Here is a 20,167-nt window from a genome sequence, read left to right on the forward strand (position 1 = left end):
CTTGTTTGATGTGGTCGTTCAAATAGAGAAGGCATGTGTCAGTGGAGTGGGATGTTCTGAAGCCAGATTGGAATTCGTAGATTTGATTTTTCCCGTGAGGTACTTTTCGACCTGTTCGTATACTATTTTTTCCATGACTTTCGAGATGGAGGTAAGGATAGAAACAGGGCGGTGGTGGGCGGCTACGTGGCGTAGTGGGCAAGGCGCTCGCCACTGTTCGAGCCCAGCGCTTCACATTGCTTTCAGTTTAGCTGGTCGTTCATACTAATACACATTTGCCGTATTAGGGGGTGGGAAACTGATGGGTGGGGATCGGGCGTTGTGGACAGCGACTCCTACAGGTCGGTTGGTGCGCCTGCGCAGTAGAATCAGGAAGTGTCGGGGGCAGCGTGAGCCTCCCACGCGTTACTCCTCGCCACTGAGATCGAGCTGCGCAGGTGAAAAGATGCGACTGCTGTTACCTCAAGTACCGGAGGGGACTTGTGCTATGTAATAATAATTTAGGACCTGCTCCGAGGTCATCATTTGGCACACATGCGAACCATGCATACAATGCGTATCTGCGATTAACCCAGAGTCAATGTATGACTTAGTCCACATTGCAGCCGGCTTGTGGGAGGCAAGAAACAGCGTTCGTGACAGGGGAGGGTTGAATTGGATGATACGAAAATTGGGATGGGAGAAAATATAGAAAATGGGAGAAAAAGTGGATAAAAAAAAAGAAACAGGGCGGTGGTTGCCTGGGTCTAATTTGCTGCCCTTTTTGTGCAGGGGTGTTACTCTCGCAATTTTGAAGTCCTTGGTGTAACTGCAGCCGTGTCATAGTGTAATTCCAGTTAAGCTGCAGTGTGATGTCATAGTAGAACCCGTTAGAACAGGCTAGAACGTTCTGGAACATTGTGATGTCATAGCGGTGACGTCATAGTAGTACCGGTTAGAACAGGCTAGAACGTTCTGGAACATTGTGATGTCATAGCGGTGATGTCATAGTAGACCCAGCCATAGGGTATAAATAGAGAGACGCTACAAGGTTCGTTCCTTCACTCCTCCACAACCATCAGACAAGCCACATCGACACCAGAGCTCTTAACTTTCCTCTCATATTGCATGCAGTCAACAAGGTACGTTTGCGGCCGCGATGTGCTTGAGTCCGTAGTTTGCACAGCCCGGTGACGAAGCTGCCCCAAACAGATGGACCCTCATCCGATAGATGGACGGTTGGTCTTCTAGGTTTCCATCATCCCACCAAAGGAATCGGAGGTAATCTTGGTCTTCTGCCTTGACGTGGAACTGATGGAACATACATTCTATGTCGCACATGATTGCCACGGGCCCTCTTCGGAAGCGATACAGCACTCCCACCAAGGCGTTGGTCAACTCTGGGCCTGTCAGCAGATGGTCATTCAAGGATACGCCTTGATACTTGGCGGAGCAATCGAAGACCACCCGTATCTTCCCCGGCTTTTGTGGATGATACACCCCATGATGTGGGATGTACCAAGCTGGCGCCTTGCATATGTCTTCTTCTGGGACCCGTTCTGCGTCTCCGCGGGTTATGGTCGCCTCCATGAAGGCCTTGTAGTCCTGGTAGTACTGCACATCTTTCCGCAGCTTCCTCTTTAGGCTGTTGAGCCGATGGATGGCACAGATCTTATTATCCGGTAACTTAGGCTTTTCCTTCCTGAATGGCAGCGGCATTTCATAATGACCATTGCTCTTTAGCTTGATGCCCTTCTTCATTTCCGACATGAACCGTAGATCCTCTTGCGATATAGGGTTGGCCTCTGCCGCTCTTTCCGAGAAGTCGGCCTCCAGCCTCTTTAGTACGTCTGTAGGTAGCACAACTTCTTTGATCTGGGTTCTACTGACATAGTGCACTTCCCTGGTGAGCCCTGCCGAGGCCGGTAACCCTGGCCACACTTGCTTCACCAGGACGTGGTGACTGATTCCGATGGTATCTCCATAGTGGAGCCCCGGGTTTCCATACCCCACCACGCTCCAGCCTAAGTTTGTTTGCACTGCAAACGGCTGGTGGTCCTCACCCGCCACCGTGACTAGTGGCCGGAGGGCTTGAGGGCAGTTGTAGCCAATTAGCAGGCCCACCTCACAGCGTTGTTCCGGCGCGATATTCTCTGCTAGATGTGCCAGATGAGGCCATGCCTTCGCTGTCCCTGGTGTGGGAATATAGCCTCTGTTTGCCGGGATAAAGTCTCTTGAGTAAGTCATTGGCAGAGGAATTAGCTTGGTTGACTGGAATCCTCTTACTTGTAGGCCAGTTAGTTTCCAACAGGGCACGACTGTGTTTCTGGCAGCCAGTGTCGAGAGCTGTAACTGCACTGCTTCACCCTTGATTTTGAGGGTCTTTGCGGTCTTCTCGAGGATAAAGGTGGTGTCACTTTGATTATCGAGGAGTGCATACACCAGGACTTCCCGGCTTGGCTCCCCTTTAGCTGACACCCACACTGGAACTATTGTGGAGGTGTGCGTGTCCCCATCCTTCTGGATAACTCTACACGACGTTGCCTGGTCGTGTGGCGGGGTATTTGTACCTTTGTTTAGGTACTTAGCCCAGTTCCTTGCATCCGACCTTGGTGTCGTCCTTTCTTCCGTGGTGCGGTCCGCATGAAGGCACGTCATATGTCTTCCATCACAGATCTCGCAGTTGGTTCGATATCTACAGTCCCTGGAGAGGTGGCCAGACTTCAGACACCCGAAGCACAACTGCTTTTCGCGAACAAACGTGTTCCGTTCAAACACGGTCTTCTGCCTAAACTTGCGACACCCTTGTAGGCTATGGCCGGTCGTCGCACAAAGGGCACAGCGTGTGGCGCCGGCTGTCTCATGGGCGCTAGCTGTTAAGACCCAGGCTCCCGGGTCCCTGCGTCTTGCGCCCGGTTCCCTCATACCTTCCCGTGGGTTCAGGGCATGAAGCAATGTTACTGGGTAGCAAGCGATCTTGGCTTCCCGTGTGAGGAACTTGACGAACTGGCTGAAGCTCGGGAACATGTGAGTGTCTTCGTCCATGTCTGCGACTTTCCTATTCCATCTTGCCGTCACTCCGTATGGGAGTTTAGCGAGTATTTTCCGGTTCTCTTGGCAATCATTAAGTATTTCAAGACCTTTGATCTGCGGCATGGCGGCCTCACAGCTGCGCGGCGAGGTCTTGCAGTTCAACACTACCCTTGGCGCTTATCTTGGGCCAAGCATCAAGCTTCACTCTGAATGAATTGGCAAGCAGGAATGGATTTCCATATCTCTCCGCTAAGAGTTGCCATGCTGCATTATAGGTGTCCCTGTTTTATGGAGAGGTTTATTATGTGTGTGATGACTGGGGTGATGGCGGCTGCTGAGTCTCTGAGGAATTTGGAGGGGATGTTGTCATGGCCAGTGGCCTTGTTCGGTTGGAGGGCGCTCAGTTTTTTGAGTACCTCATCTGTTGTTACCATTTCCAGTTTGAAGTCGTCTTTGTGGACGTCTAGGTTCTTGTAGTATGCTACTATGTGTTCTACCCCATAATGCCCTGAGTGGGAGGGTAGTTTGTTTACCAGTGTTGTGGCTATGTTTGTGAAGAAAGTGTTTAAGTAATTGGCTACATCCAACTTGTCTGTGATGAGCGTGTTGTCCGTCTTTATGTTTATGTTTGAGAATCTGGTTTTGAAAGGTGCATGTGGCAAAATACTTAGTCCAATAGAGCGTAGCAGAACGCTAGACAATAACGAAAATGTAACATTTGGCTTCGATAGGGATTCCCGAGGGGCTATGGCAAGGGCCGAGGGGACAACAATGACGTGAATGGGTGTTTTAGCACTTTTATTCTGAAGTCCACAGGAACGAACTCGTGCTTTCCCTGCGCCACCTACTGTCTGACAGGGGAACCTCTATCAATAGGCTCCTAACATAGCTACCTACATGTAATACCTCCAGTGCTCGTTTTATGTAACCGTTTACTAGCTAACGTTCTATTCTCCTGCAAACATACAACATAATAACTCTGGCTCCAGCGCGACTTCGATATAATAACAGTGGGTGTGTGATTCACTGCCATCATGTCCTGCTGATGTGCCTGCTGGAGTCACATGATGAGCTCGCCTTGCTGCCAGAGATCCTCAAGAAAAGCACGGCGTAGCGTTAGCTAGCTAGAGTTACAAATCACACCGTTTCCAAAGGCATGAACTGTCCGGCAAGTCAACAAATTGTGAGTTTTGTGTTTAGTTTTGTAACATTAGTCAAATGTGTTTCTTCGTGGTAACGTTGCAGCCAGATAACGTTAGTGTTTGAAGCCGAGCCGACGTTAACGAACCTGTGTTGTTGGCTGAACTTGTCGGAAGGGGAGTTCACAGCTCCAGTGTCTTGCTGCCTAGAACGCTACGTTACCCTGCTCAATAATAATAGATATAGTGTTGATTTTGGCTAACATATTTAGCTGAATCGGTGTCATTGGTTGGTTACACTTAATGGTGGCTTAGATTAACCGACCGTTACAAGAAAGCATTATTAACCCACTTGCTATTTGACTACTTTGCTAACAATAACAGCTAAGCTAGTCCCTTGTCAAAATGGCTAACCCGTTAGCTACGTGGGCTTTTAACGAGGTTGGCATTTCATATTCCCCGTGGTTAATAACGCTAACGTTAACTACATGACAGTGGTAGTGTTACCTCGCTGGTTAACTCTTGCTCAGGTTAACGTGTTTACATGGCGTTAACACGACGATCACGGTGGCGAAACAACGACAACTTGTTTGTTGATTTTGCCAGTTGACACCATTGTCGCATTAAGGTTAACTTCGCTCAGGCCTGGGGAGGACATCTTATGTTTGTGTGAAATAATTGGTTTTCTACACGAGGTATTATCACTTAACTGATCTAACGTAGTATGCTAAAGTAAGCTGTCAACTAACCGAGGTGAAGCAGTTTTGCTTCCTCCTTTGCCAGCAGAGTGATTGAGGAAACGTTGGTCTATTTGGAACCCAGTTCAGTTTGACATTAAGGCCGAAAGCGACGACTCTGGCTTTCACACGGTGTTGGTGCTGAGTATGGGATATTATTTTGCTTTACTAGTAAGAGTTAGATCCGCTTGATATCCTGAGGTTGTGAGAAATTGACATTTCCCACCCAGTCATATTAACTGACAGCACAGACAATGTGCGTGCACATACACTTAAGTTATGACCAGAGTAGTCTCATTATTACCAACCAGTATGCACCTTATCAGTAATTAACATCAATGCTTTAAAATAGATCAATCATACATATAGGCCTATATTTTAATGAGAGAAGAGGGTAAGGAAGTTCCCTGGTCAAGTTTAGACTACTTATTTCTTAACGAGTAATCAAATCGATAAAGGAGGACAATGCCTTGCTACTTTGGCATTAAGTTCTGATATTTATTATTTGTCAGGGTTGTTGTTACCCAGTGGAATGTGTTGCTAGGAAACAGCTTGGACTGCAGCTGTTGCAGTGTGTGTTCTGATATCAACAACTGACAGGAAATCACATCTAAAATGCTGGTTTTGTTACGAAACCACCTATCATCATAATTATTGGTTTATTGTGGCTAAGAAGAATCATGTCACATTTTAGCCATTTCTTTCAGCTCTATGACATCTATTCAGATTTCTTAGTCTTGTATGATGTTATGCACACTCCTTTTCTGTCAATGATGTGTTTTAAAAAAAAAGGGAGGGTGAGATATGCTCTCCTACAATACCTGCATATTTTCTCATGTTTGTTACAGCCTCTTATAGAAGCTCTTGGTTCAATTCAGGAATCAAGAAATCAAGTCTATGATCCTCTTTCTCTATTTGGTGGCACTATGAACATTTCCAGCAGTCTAAAGCACTCGTTTGGACAAAGGTAACTGACTGATAAGCTGTACAGAACATTGGACTCGCACATAGTTATAGCGAGTGGTGTTACTGTACCATAGGTCAGACGAAAGAAGGAAAAAAAACTGGAAACCCAAAGATCGTGAATTCATTCAATAACTTCTAGATTTGTACATCTTTTCTTTGTTTTGAAATTTGCCTAAAAACACAAGCTAGGCCTATCCTCCAGTGTGTAAACTGTCAAGCAAGGACTCTGATTTTCTTTTAGATCAAACAAATATATTACCTATATTGATTTCTGGTTTAATATTTTTTAATAAAAGGCCTCTACTGAACCTGGACTTTTCCCCCAATTTGCTGGTTAATCATAGAGGCCCCTGATTATTGTACATAATGTAATGTACAATACACAGCTGGGATTTCTTGTGTCTGATGCCGGAGAGTAGTCGGGGAAACTTTAGAGCCTTAATCGGTAAGATAATTAACCTATTTAAGTTATTGATAATATTGTACTCAAATTAGTGCTGTCAGGCGATTAAAAAAATGTATCTAATTAATTACAGGATTTGTGATATTCTATATTCTATAATCATATTTCAAATGGCATGTGTCCGGATGGCAGAATTCAGTACTGTATCTACAAAACCTTCTGTTTAATCATCTTCGATCTATTAATTTGCTTAGATTTTTCAGGTCTGGTCAGTTTGAGCATGGTGTTATTCACAGTCAAAGATACATTTTTTTTTATTAATATTCTCATTTGGTTCATTACAATTTACTCAAAATAAAATGTTCATTCATTCAATCACCGTGCAGATTGATTGATTGAATGAAAATATTGCAGAATGGGTACAATACAGTACCGCTCAATACACACAATTGTTAAGGGAATGCAGACCAGAGAAAGACTTTTGTCTTGTTTACATCAGGGTCCCCCATTTTCAATTCATAATGAATTGTAAGTAAGGGTGCAACTTGCACCGTGCAATCCATTCTTTGTGGATCTAGCCCACAGTATTTCTGACACTGGGAATACATTCCCTGAGATTCATAGATGTCCCTAGAATCAGATACCAAGAACATGCAAATGGACCATATTAAAAGAAAATTCTGTAAATGTGTATTCTACATTCCTATGGAATGAATGAGATACAAAAAAAATATTATTTTTTTTGTAATTAATTTTGAGTAAATTTTCACAACGCGATAATTTGCGGTGTAATTAATTAATCAATCTAATTAACGCGATAAACTGACAGCCCTAACTCAAATACATCCAAGCCCAGTAGTGTACTTTGAGTGAACTATTATTTTATGACTCATCTAAATTATATATTTTTTTCTACAGCTTTCTAATTTGGAACAGTGAAATAACCTACTTTGTATTACCATTGTTAATGCTAGCTGTGGTCCATAGTATTTTATGTTCGGATTGAAAAAACTGGATATAATATGTGGTTCTCCTTCTGTGTATGTAAGTGTGTGTTGTCACTGGGTGTTGGCATTAAAGGGGCTACCTAGACATTTGTACAGGAAAAGGGTTGGAGCACCACGACCCTGTGGGGATTTCAGAGCCATGCAAACGACCGATAGTAACCTCTCCTGTTCCCGTTTTCCCCCTCCATCCCCCTGCCCCCCCCCCCCCTCTATCTCTCAATTTCTTCTCTTGTCTCCAAAAGGACATTGTAAAAGGGATTGCTTCCCCCTCTCTGTCGCTCTCTTCAAGATATTGAACCATTACACTTTCACCCGAAAGTCAGAGAGATTTTGTGGTTGTGCCTTGACTGGGCATCTTTAAGGCTCATCAAGCAAGATGGACAGGTCATAACAAGAACTTACTTCAGAGGTAAGCTGAACTCACTAAACCCATGTTCCCGTCATGGTATCTGACATCAGTTTACTTTTACAGGCCTATAATGTGACAGGGTTTGTTTAGCCTGTGACTTATGGCTCACTCAAGAGGAGATGTCTTCATTTGAAATTGTCATTAGTAACTCTGCATTCGTGCCAGTGTTAGAATCTTGGTGTTTGAGATAAGAATATAGGTCAACATTGCCTGATCTGTGGCGCAATGCAGCTATAAGAAAGATACCAAGCTCAAGATAATGAAATGCAAATTGAACAACAATATAAAAGTTTAAATGACGCTATCTAGGCTATATGTGACCTTGAATGTTGAAATAGTTATGTGGGGTCACAGTCGAAAAAGAGACAGTCAACAGTGCAGGTGTTTAAATTCTGTGGCGGTGAATATGGCCTGTTGCTGCATCACTTTATAGCAAGATCAGTGAAACAACTATGAAAATATATCAGTTCAATTTCCACAGACAACTTTCCATTACATTTCCATTATTTGGTCTATATTTATTAGTTATAGCCCATCAGGAAATGGCGTCTGACTCACAGTTTGGGAAATGGGAATCAAAAGTCAGCAGAATGAAGCTAATATGTATGGCCCAGTTTCATACAGACAAAGAAATAATGAATACTTGTCCCTTGGTCATCCTAGTAGCTAGAGATGGGCATTCAACACCCCCCCCCTCCACAGATTGAGTAGTGACATGAATTTCAGGATCATATTATTAACTCATATGTAACGTAATCGGCGGCCTGTAAAAAGACATGCAGATACCAATAGTGTATTGAACAATAATGGGTCCATGCACCAATCATAATCACTCAGTAACTTGGATATGATAATGAATTTTGATTACTTGTCAATCCAAGTGCATATTGAGGTTACTTTATAGAAACATCAAGTCAGAGATCATGACCATGTCTGATATGTACTGATTTTCCAAATTAATGGTGGATTATTATTTCTACACGGTTATGCTGATGTAGGCATATTTTTGAATTTGTAAAAAAATTACCCCCCCCCCAAAAAAAAAGACAACTAAGCAGTCAAATGGTAATTATGACATTGATTACCATGGCAGCGATGGAAACTTTGAAGCTTTTGGGTCAGCCCCAGTGCCATTTCCGTTTGAACATGGCCACTTTGGAGATTTTGTTGCCAAAACATGGAGGTGGAGAAATACAGAGAGCTTAAGTTGCACACCAATATGATTTCCTGATACGGGCGCGGCGTCTTCGGTTATATGCCAGTTCTTATCGTATCGGTCATTTCAAGTGTCTGTATTATGGTGTTTTTTGTGCTCTGTATGACAACTGCCCATCTAGGCTCACACAGACATTCCATCATTTCACAAACGAAGCAGAGTTCTCACGCTCAAATGATGTTCATAATTCTAGTATTGCTAATGGGTTGGACAAATTATTTAAACATTTGGGGAGCTCAAACAACAGTCAGTGTCCCGTGCATGTTTTTGGAGTAGGTGTAAATCGGTTATGTACCATGTTTTAAACTTATCATGTTTATTATCAGTGTCTTCTGTATTAGCTTATCAAGATCAAGGTTGGGTTCGATTCACTTTCAATTCAAGTTTCAAGTTCAAGTTTCTTTATTAGTTGTCATACAGAAGTACAGAATACTTTTATACAAAATGCTTCCTTCTGTTACGCTCCAGAGACTGTGCTAGACAAAATCAGGAGGTGATTTTTTTTTTTAAATATTGAAATGTCTTTTGCATTTAAATGTGCTAATCCAAGTAAATGATAATGGAGCCTTCATCAGCAACTACACAGACATTTCTGTTTACATTTTTAATTGAAAGTGAGTTAAGCCCAATCCTGATCAAAATAATATATCTTGGGGAGCACATTTTTCTTTGACCAAGCTTAAAAACCAACAACTTTATTTAGATGGAATACATGAAAAAAGAAAAAGGGAAACACAATATTCTTCTAGCAGTGCAACATGTCAACGTACTTAAAATAACCATGCAAATCATGCATGGGTTTCCCTAGAATCACTTTACAGAAATAGTTCATGTATGCCATCTTGCCACATGACCAATTTCATTTCTGCTTTTTCAGGTATCTCCTGTTCCTCTTTATTGTCTATTTATAGGATTATGGTTCAGATATTATCATTAAGCAAGAACATGCAAGGAGCGAGTGGCATATTGTGGTTATTGGCACGGATACACTGCCTTTGTAGATCAGCATTGGCATGACCTCGAGTATGTTATTGCTTTTATGCAACATTCTTTACTGTAATCCTTTCAAATATGGGATTAAAGGTGCTATAGATCAGTGGTTCTCAACCTTTTTACACCAAGTACCACCTGAGAACGTAGCTGGCTCTCCAAGTACCACCATATGACCAACGTTAAAATACAGTCTATTCAGCTATGCACAGTTCACGCAGGAGGCAAATGTATTCCTAATAATAACATTATTTATTGTTAACTTTTGTCAGACACAGCCACAATATACAAAGGGGTAGCACTAGAACTAGCAAACTTCCACACAATTATCATACAATACAAGGGGCATTGAGAACATAATAACTAACATTCTCACATAGCAAGTGAGATAATTAAGAACAACTGTATTTCAGCAAATGTACTTAATTCAAACTCTCTCACTCTCACACTCACTCACTCACTCACTGGGGGTCAATGATTAGCAACAACACTGATTTTGATGGTTTTTTTGTAATGTCAGATTTAACAACTATTTTCAGAAAAGTGGGAGTATTTAATTTTTGTATCTGACATTACAAAAAAATATAGAAATCTGGGGCTGAAGTTGAATAAAAGATTTATGACTGTTTAGACTGCATTACTCTCTGTCACAGTGATCTCCTGGTTGTTCCCCACTTAGGTTATCTAACTATCGCCCCGCCGCAACTAGAAACACTGGCCTGCTGGCCGCGTGAATATTAAAGGCAACCAACTTGTGTTCAGCTTTTCTCTGATTGGCCACGACCCCACGCCGCTAGCCCGCCCCCTTTTGCCACGAGCGCAAGCGGCAGGAACCTTCAAGTTCCCTGGTGCAAAATAAATCTGGTAGTTGGTTTATGACGTTAATTAATAATAAACACTGTTAGGACTCTTAATAATAAACACTGTTAGGACTATCTGACTCTTTAACACTTTGAGTGCCAAACGTGTTTAGGCGTCTTTCCTAGCCATGCTAAAGTTGCCGAGGACGCCCTAACTCGTCTTTAATATCAATATTTCAAAAATCTGTTATCGGAATCATATTTCCCCTCTGCAGCCTTCACACACAGTTCTGAGCTCCTCTCAATCCTCTAGCGGTTCAAGAGCGCCATCTGGTGGCCGATCGGCAGAAGGGCCAAACAGGAAGTCATGTGGATGAAGTGGTGATCACCCATATTACTTCCGGGCACTCGCTATAGGTCCCGGGACTCGAGCTCGACAAATACATAGCGATCCGTTGCCAATAACTCGATAAACAACATGATTTGGACGTATATACTATTATACAACCTGGAAATGGACCGGGTATTTCGACATCCCATAATGGAAAACTGTCTACCCCACGCTGATCGCCCAACGGCCCGAGGAGACTGGGGTGAGTTTTAGCGTGTAATATTACCGTGTTCGATACTAACTGATCTGATGAACATATGACCCACATTAGATGAATGTTATAACGCTGCCCACGGAATTATAAACGCCCCCTCGCCCATCCGGTCAACATCAGATGACGTGTAGTAACTTCCAGAAGTACGTCCAGTTGGAATTTTTTATATCGCGCCGATTGCTATCAAACTGTATTTCATCATCAATATAATGCATTTGGGTCTATAAATCACGTTCTGGAGAAAGCTGCAGAAAGAGATGAAAACATACTTATACCTTAGACCATATTTTAGTATGAATATGTGAATGAAAAAGTTTAACGTTGCTACACCATGAACAATACATATAGGACCTTGAATGAGCCCTAATAATGGCAATCTAGCAATAGAATTTAAAAAGTTATAGCCCTGCAAAGAAGGGGAACTTCTCCATAGACAAATAGAGCTGGCAAGGGATGGTATATCATGAATTTAGCCTTAGGCAATCAAAGTGTTAATAATAAACACTGTTAGGACTATCTGACTCTTACTAATAAACACTGTTAGGACTATAAACACTGTGCGGACTATCTGACTCTTAATAATAAACACTGTTAGGACTATCTCGATTCACGCGTCACTACTGTAACTAGAAACTCTGGGTGTCACTGTACATCAGTGTGGAACTGTACGCTGTAACGATGCAGTGGTTTGTCCCCGGCTTCCGTGCGCCGCCGCCGGCTTGACGCAGCAGCGGCCGTGCTCCGTTGTAGAAGCCCTTCAATGACAGAGCTCTCATATTTTGCGAATGCATAAACTATATCTTAAATTATGGCTGTGTCTAATATGGCTGTCGCTTATCAATGACTTTGCGACAGCCATATTAGACACATAGCCATAATTTAAGATATAGTTTATGCATTCGCAAATATGAGAGCTCTGTCATTGAAGTGGGTGGTGGCAGCGTTACTAACAGCGTTCACCCTGATGTAAAGTAGCGATTTTTATTGTTTTGTCATGACAAACCAATTACATAATCCCAACATATGTGTAAAGAAACAACATATTCCAGTTAACGGTATATTTTTTTAATGATTCATAGTATTGCTGGCTCTCATATTTGCGAATACAATAGCGTTCACCCTGATGTAAACAATTCTACAACGGAAGACGGCCGCTGCAACTCTCTGCCGCGCGGCAGCGCGGTCACGTCGCGGCTCTCATATTTGCGAATACAATAGCGTTCACCCTGATGTAAACAATTCTACAACGGAAGACGGCCGCTGCAACTCTCTGCCGCGTGGCAGCGCGGTCGCGTGGCCGTGTGGCCAATCAGAGAAACGCTGAACGCAAGGCTGAACACAAGTTGGTTGCCTTTAATATTCACGCGGCCTGGCCTGCTTCTAAGTTCAGTGGCATGACTGCGGACAAAAAAAATAAAAATTATAATATTTTTATTTATTTTCAAGTACCACCAGCAAGGGGATCCAAGTACCACAGGTTGAGAACGACTGCTATAGATAACATTCAGCCACTCGATGCACTACACCTCCCCTCTCCCTTTGGGGGTTAGTACTATGGAGTAGGAGCCATCAAACTTCAATTCAGATCAAACTAGGCATTGCAGATCAAATATCATGTGAATCAAATCCTGCAAATGTATACCCAATTTCTTGAATGTATACCATAAAGTTTATCATTGATCAGTTGTCATTTTCTTTTAGACAACGGGAGCATAGAAACTAGCACCACGATTGAGAAAATGTAAAAATTATGTGGTGTGCAGATAAAAAGGGTCCCTTGACTTCTCACCTCAAGATATATGAATGAAAATGTGCTCAACTGAACCACACACAACTCTTTACAGCCAGGCTAATGTATGCTAGTCACATGCAGAATTAGTTCTTCTTGCATGCAGTATAAAGAGGTTACTTTAGCCTTTCTTATAAGTAGGGTTGGGCACCGAAAACCGGTTCTAATAGGAACCGGTTCCTAACTTCCGGTTCTGGAACCGGAAGTAACATATTTGAATTTCGATTCTAAATTTCGATTTTTAAACTTTTTTTTTTTTTACTTTTTTTTTTTTTTTTTTACTTTGTTAATTAATACCCTAGTTACAGTACAGCAACCAAATTAAACTGTATCAAGTCAACTGAAAATGTGAATAGTATGATTTTCTTTTTGAAATAAAAAAAAAATAAAAAATCTCCTTCGAAATAAGCTGTGACCTGTTTTGACCTGCACCTCAAATAATCGGAATCGAGAATCGTTTAGAACAGGAATCGATATGGAGAATCGGAATCGGAACCGGAATCGTTCAAATCCAAACGATGCCCAACCCTACTTATAAGTCTTAAGAAAAAGATGAGAAGCCTTTCTTATAAAATTGGCTTCTTGTACAGGAACAGAACCAGCTTCCCAATGATTAGCAGAAAGAGGGTGGTTGAAGCAGTTTTTCAGTCGATTATGAGATGTGAGATGTATAGAAATATTGCTCCTTCCACTCTGAAACCTCTTGACCAGGGTTTCCGCTATCAACCTTTTTGACAAGATCCTAATTTACTGACCAAATGTAAAATTGAATGGCCATATCCTTTAATAAACATGCAGCCATAGAGAAATGCATGAAAACATGGTTAGGCTGTGGCTACATTGATCTGCCACTGATTGGATAGTAATTTGACGGAAGGTATTACAGTCCAGTTGTTAATTTAAAAATTATAACCTAAATGTAATCATAAACCTTTGCAGAAACAACAGCTTTGCGGATTGTAAAATATCCCTCGCTTCCAAAAGTTTATCTCTTGAATTTTCTCACTGTCAAAAATTTACACAACGGAGATGGACACAGCGTCAACCCTGACCACCAAATGGATAATCCTCATTGATAATTCAAAACGATGTAGACAGACAGACAAAATGGATCAATGTAACGTTAGCTGTAGCCTAATAGGAGAAATAACGTTAATCATAAGTACTTATCACAGGCAGGCAGGAGTCTTAACGTTGAATGGTGATCCATTTTGTCAATAAATTTGTTCTCTGATGTAACATTATCTTTGTTGGCAGACGGGACTCCTTTGGACAATTTCACGTTAATACTGTTAACGCTATGTTACCTAACATTAATATACATTGTAGTGTAGCTCATCAGTGTGTACTTAATTATGTGTTGCCTCGCTGAAATATTGGATTGTTTTGTTTCAGTTCTTTTCACTGGTCCTGCTGACTCAAGTGACTACATGTCCCTCTTTATTGTTAGTTACTAGTTAGTATTCTCGTATAAAGGGACGCCTGTTTACTGTAGTCTACCACAACCATAGAAATATATCAAACCGAATGTATCGTTGTGTTTTGTGATTGTTGTTGAACTTGTCAATGTATGTCGTCAGAAGGTGATGTCACTGCCAGAACATGCACTCGCCCCCTCTCTTGTCGCAGGACAGAGCAGTAGTCTACTAAGTATGCATTCAGTAAGCCATAGCTGTCACACACACAAGTCAACACATATTCACTCGCCACAGTCAATGTAATATTTCGACTTTTTTACCGGCCACAATGGTTAAAGATTTATCGGCCAATTGCAATTCTAGACGGCCATTGGCTGGTATTTTCCGGCTAACGGAATCCCAGCTCTAGACATGGTCTATCATTCTACTCTCAAATTTATGACAGATTATATGTTAGGTGATAGATATGGTACTCGCCACAGCATCTGTATGTTAAAGTGGTTTGGTCTTCTCTGGCAGAGAGGCAAAATAAACACTGGTATCTGTTTATCTTTAAGGCCATTTCTGTGAAATGCCCACCCATATCACAATGTTGCTGGATTGGAACTATGGACTCTATCTCAAATGACTGGCTTATGCTCAGAGTGCAGACTGAGCTTGGAAAGTCAACCTTGTTTTTTAACACCCCAGCTTCTTCAACTCTAGCTAAAAATCTTTGTTTTTCTTGCATCTGTGTTTTTGTCCTATTTATTCAATGTCTAATTGTCTAAGCTGATTTTTCTTATTTTCAAATATCCCTTTAAAGATTATGGAGAGTGTTAGGTCACCCCCCCCCCCCCTTCCTTCTGTGTTAGTGGAGAGGGAGGGAGGGTGGGTGGCGGACTCCATATTTTCACACCATTTCGCCCTGGAGGCTACCTTAACCCTAACCTTAAAGATCTACCAAAATATATGCTGGCACTATGCACATGAAATTTGTTAAAGACGGGGACAATCTCTGGTAATGGCGAGAAATTAACATTCCACTGGTATGGTACATTACTGGAGAGTGAGACCTCGCACCTTAACCTCAACTTGAGATGATAACATTTGTCATTGTGCACAATTATGTCCTGTAAAACTATGGCCCCTGGGTTGAAATGGTGTGAGAATATGCTGTCCCGACTCACAGGTGGGTCGACCGCCCACTATCCTTTTCAAGCGTGGGCGGGGGTATTGGCACGAAAAGTATGTTGTGAAATGTGAATGATGGGTTGATATTATTTTGTCCACAGGTGCAGTTTGATTTCGTAATGACAAGCTGCTGTGCAGAAGATGTCCACACTGTCTGCGACTGATATCCCATATGTTGGTCATGGTAAGAGACGTCTTCCTCTTTATCAACAACATGTATTTAAATACTCAATGAGGTACATTATTTGCAGTAAATCTTTGGTCTCTTTCATCTCTTCTTTGGTGCTGAGCCAAACTGAACCACAGGTATCCATGAAGAATACACTGTAGGTCTCTGAACTCTTGTTCAATGCTTTTATTTAGACACATGGCGTTTCAAAAACGGTTGGAAGATACTATTGGGGATTGAAACGTTGTAATTTGTCTAAATACAACTATTTTGGGAGCATCAAACAAGAGTTGCCAGCCCTGTTGTTCATTACATTGATCAGGCATCTCTTTGTAGTATTATTGACCATATTCACACTGTGGCCATTTTGCTCTTATGTCATGTTCAGGTTGAGATTTATTTCCACCCTGTTCCCACCCAAGGTGGAAATTAATCCCAACCTGAGCATGACATAAGAGTAAAATGGCTGCCGTGTGAATATGGTCAATGCTGTCTCTTGGAATAAGATTGATATTAGATGTAGACCCCTGTCGCTTCATACAAGACTTGACTTTTAGCTTCTGCGGTTATTGGTATGATTATCAAAGACCTGTGTGTGTATATATTTGAGGTCAATATTTCATAGTTATATATTTATAAACAGAAAACGGTTATTTCAATGCCCCATTCTTCAAACTCATTGTGGGGCATTTGTAAGGAATAGCTTTGTTTAACTGCAGTTAAAAACCTGGTGTAGAGGGTGATTTGAAGACATGCAGAAGGATATAATATAAAGGGTTTGTTTTGAATGTTGCCCCCAGGTGAAAGGAAGGTGTTTGACACCAGGCCATCCACGCTGCAGCTGGACTGCATGGGCGAGGAGAACGGTGGAAGAGCTGCAGTGAAACACCATGACGGCCTGCTGTCGTTGGACGACCTGTCCCAGTCAGGCGGCTTCTCTGCACCTACCCACAACGGCCCCTCACTGGCTGAGATGAGCAGCCCTCTTCCTGTAGATATTGGTGACATCAAGCAGGATCCTTCTGCAGGCGACCTGCCTGCCAACAGAGGTGTGTGTAAGATATGAAAGAAAGAAAACGTTTTAGTGAAATGAAAGTAAAGTGTATAAAATAACTGTTTGTATATTAACTGAAACGATTTGATCTATTTTCAATTTAGATATTTTTTTTTAGACTGATCTAAAATAACAGAATATAGGCGAGTGCACTCTAAAAGTAAAAATGAAAACAAACGAGCTACTGTTGTCGGTACACTTATATCAATATCCTTAGGTAACTCTCCAGCGGTTTGTGCTGCATTTTTAAACACTGGACACACACAGGACATATTGTGCTTGGTCTTGACCATCAAAATACAGAAATGTATCTGATAACGGCAAAGCAGTGGTTTTTAAACTTAGGTCCCCAGCAGGACCCAATTGACCTAACTCAAGCCGTGCTCTCTTTTCTTGATCCTCCAATCACGACTGTTGTTGAGGGAAGCAACTGTTGTGAAATTGAGTAGGGATCAGGCCACGTGAGCGGATCGACGCGGCCGAGAAATCCGCTCTTCGCTCTTTAAAGCTTGGTCCGCTCCGCTAATCGCTCATGTTGTGACCCCGCCCCCAAGCCGCTCTCCGCTCGCTCCCCGCTCACTCCCCGCTCACCTTGAATCGAGCGCTCCCCGCGCCAGATCGCTCGGCAGTTTTTTGTATTTTTTTTTGGAGCATGGTGTAAATTAGCTCAAACTACAACAGTCTACACCCCCTGGGCCCCTTAACAATTGTTTGTATTGAGCCGCATTGTAATTGTAGCCATTCTGCAATGTTAAATAACGTTGTTTATCCATTCACTAGCTCTATTAAGCGATGATAGGCTAGCTGAGCCACAATGCTATGGTCGCTGCCATTAACGTTAGCATGTAAGCTAACGTCAACAACAATGGCGTCGATACTTTTTCTAACAGGAGTGAGTGTGGGCGTCTCTACAGTGACAAAGCCTGAACAGGATATCACAGGTTCACCCTTCTCATTGGTTGAAAATGGCCTTCATGTTTGTACATCGCCATCTGTTGCTTTGGCATTGTACTGCATGTATATATTACATCAACAGTGTTAAACCACTGTGAGCGGCCTGGAGTGGATTGGAGCGGAGGAGAACTCTCGCTCCGGACGTCGAGCCGACTCATTTTAAAACCCACTCCTCGCTCACGTCAAAACCGCCCGCTCCGCGCCCCGCGCCGCTCACATGGCCTGGTAGGGATGCACCGAAAATTCGGCCACTGAAAGTTTTCTGCCGAAAATGGCCAAAAATGGCCTTTCGGCTTTCGGCCGAAAGGGTTTTTTCACCGAAAATATATCACCGAAACAGAAGCAACCTGTAACCTAACGCGTGTTGTTGTGATGATGTCATCAAAATGCGGATTCATTACATGCGCGCTGTGAGCTCTTCAGTCCTGCGTGATACTCCTCTTGGGACTCGGGAGCAATGCATCTCCTCGGGAGTCGCGCTGTTTCTATGTAAACTGCGCGCAACGAGTCCAATAAATGCGTCTTTAACATACTTTATCCTTATTTACTATATGCCCGTTGCGGTTAATCACTGAGTGATCTAATATGCATATTATTCAGAGCGAGAGGGGGAGGGATTGTGTTTCTCACATTGACGCTGTCTGTCGCGCGTCTACTGTGCCAAAGTCATCTGGGGACTAGAAAGGTGTGCTCAGTAGAGCACAGATGTCCGCCTCTCTCTCTCTCTCTCTTTGATTGAAAACTTTTTAACAGATTGCAGAATGGGTACAATACAGTACAGCTCAATACACACAATTGTTAAGGGGATGCAGACCAGAGAAAGACCTTCGTCTTGTTTACATCAGGGTCCCCCATTTTCAATTCATCAGGACATATATGACATACAGATAGACAGTACTGCTACATCTATACATTTATGACATACCAGATTTGCAAATACAGTACTGTTTGTGATACAAAAAGACCCATAATAGTGATTATTTATTATTTAAGTTAAGTTTTGCCATAATCATATTTTTCCATAATCGGGTAGCTGAACAACATTGGTAAAAAACGTTTTAAAACTGGTGTTTCTATTTTTTATTTTTTTTATATATTTATATTTATATATTTATATTTATTTTTTTTATTTATAGTCTATGTTATCTCCGTTTCCAATATTTTGAAATAAAACTGGTGTTTTTATTTCATGCAATGCGAAATAAAACGGGCAGTTTTACACACTTCATTTAGAAAAGCCATTCAAACATCTCAAGCCCTACTCTCACTTGGCACGGAGCGAGTGGTCAGAGTAAAATGCAGATCGGCGTCACATTAAATGCAGGTCGATGTCAACCAAAACGCAGAGCACCCTTTTATGTGACACCAAGTGAGTGGCACGGACGTCCGCGCATTAGAAGATTGGAGCTTCACACTTTGAGTCCGTTTTGGGTCCGCTTTGAGTCCGCTCAGTGTACAGTCCGCTCGACCATGGGAGCACCTTTAGAGGTAATAGGCTACTCGTGGTGGCCTATGTTATGAGTAGGGATGCCACGGTATGAGATTTTAATGGTACAATTATAGTTTGAGGAAATATCACAGATTCACCGTATTATGATTATTTTATGGTAATTTATTTGATGACTGGAGGGATGTTTTTTAATTAATTTAATAACTCGTATTTTTATTTATTTTAAATCTTTTATTTATTTTAAATTGTTTGTCCTATCAAAATTAACTTTGACACAAAGTATGGCAGTTTTAATAGTTTTAGAATATTTCTCATGTAGCTAATGAACTGAAGTTTAATTATCATCAACTATCGTGACCAACTCATTCGGATGTAAGAGCTCACACAAACATTCTATTGGACATAAATGTCAAAGTCATAAAGTCGGAGCCCCTTTGATTAGTCTTTGAAGCACAAAATTTGACATCCCAGTTGCATCACAGAGTGGAGGGCTCACTCTGATTTCTAGTTTTAGGAGAGAGTGGTGCATGTTCACAAATACTGACTGGACTGTCCTGGGGCACAGGAGGAACATACAGTATGTGAATTCTTATGAAATGTGTGACATTCCCCTTTTTAAAGGGTGAGTTTAGAATTTTGGAGACCTAGCCCTATTTCCTACTTATCAGTGATGTCGACCAGTAAGAGTCCTTACTAAACACGATCCATGCTGTTCTTCATACTCGATACCCATAGCTTTGGCTAGTTGGTCACAAAACGAATGTAAAGTAATGGGACCATGCTGAAACCTACTCCACAGTGCACCCAACGTAGGTTTCAGGGCCCTCATTTATCAATGGTGCGTACAGTCATTCCTAAGCAGTGTGAGGGGCTGTA

The 20,167-nt window shown here is 42.0% G+C and overlaps 1 protein-coding gene across 1 annotated transcript in view; it reads left to right on the plus strand.

The window, feature by feature from the left end:
* Window positions 1–3,898: 3,898 nt before the first annotated feature.
* The window catches only part of nr1h3 (nuclear receptor subfamily 1, group H, member 3), a 57,143-nt gene continuing 40,874 nt past the window's right edge, over window positions 3,899–20,167 (plus strand). The window contains exons 1-4 of the mRNA XM_084337507.1: window positions 3,899–4,195; window positions 7,507–7,673; window positions 15,766–15,848; window positions 16,634–16,882. Of these exons, the coding sequence (XP_084193633.1) occupies window positions 15,806–15,848; window positions 16,634–16,882 (292 nt within the window). The 5' untranslated portion in view covers window positions 3,899–4,195; window positions 7,507–7,673; window positions 15,766–15,805. The remainder of the gene's footprint in view (window positions 4,196–7,506; window positions 7,674–15,765; window positions 15,849–16,633; window positions 16,883–20,167) is intronic.

The sequence above is a fragment of the Notolepis coatsorum genome (assembly GCF_963971535.1).
Source record: "Notolepis coatsorum genome assembly, chromosome: 20".
In the NCBI taxonomy this organism is placed as follows: Eukaryota; Metazoa; Chordata; class Actinopteri; order Aulopiformes; family Paralepididae; genus Notolepis; species Notolepis coatsorum.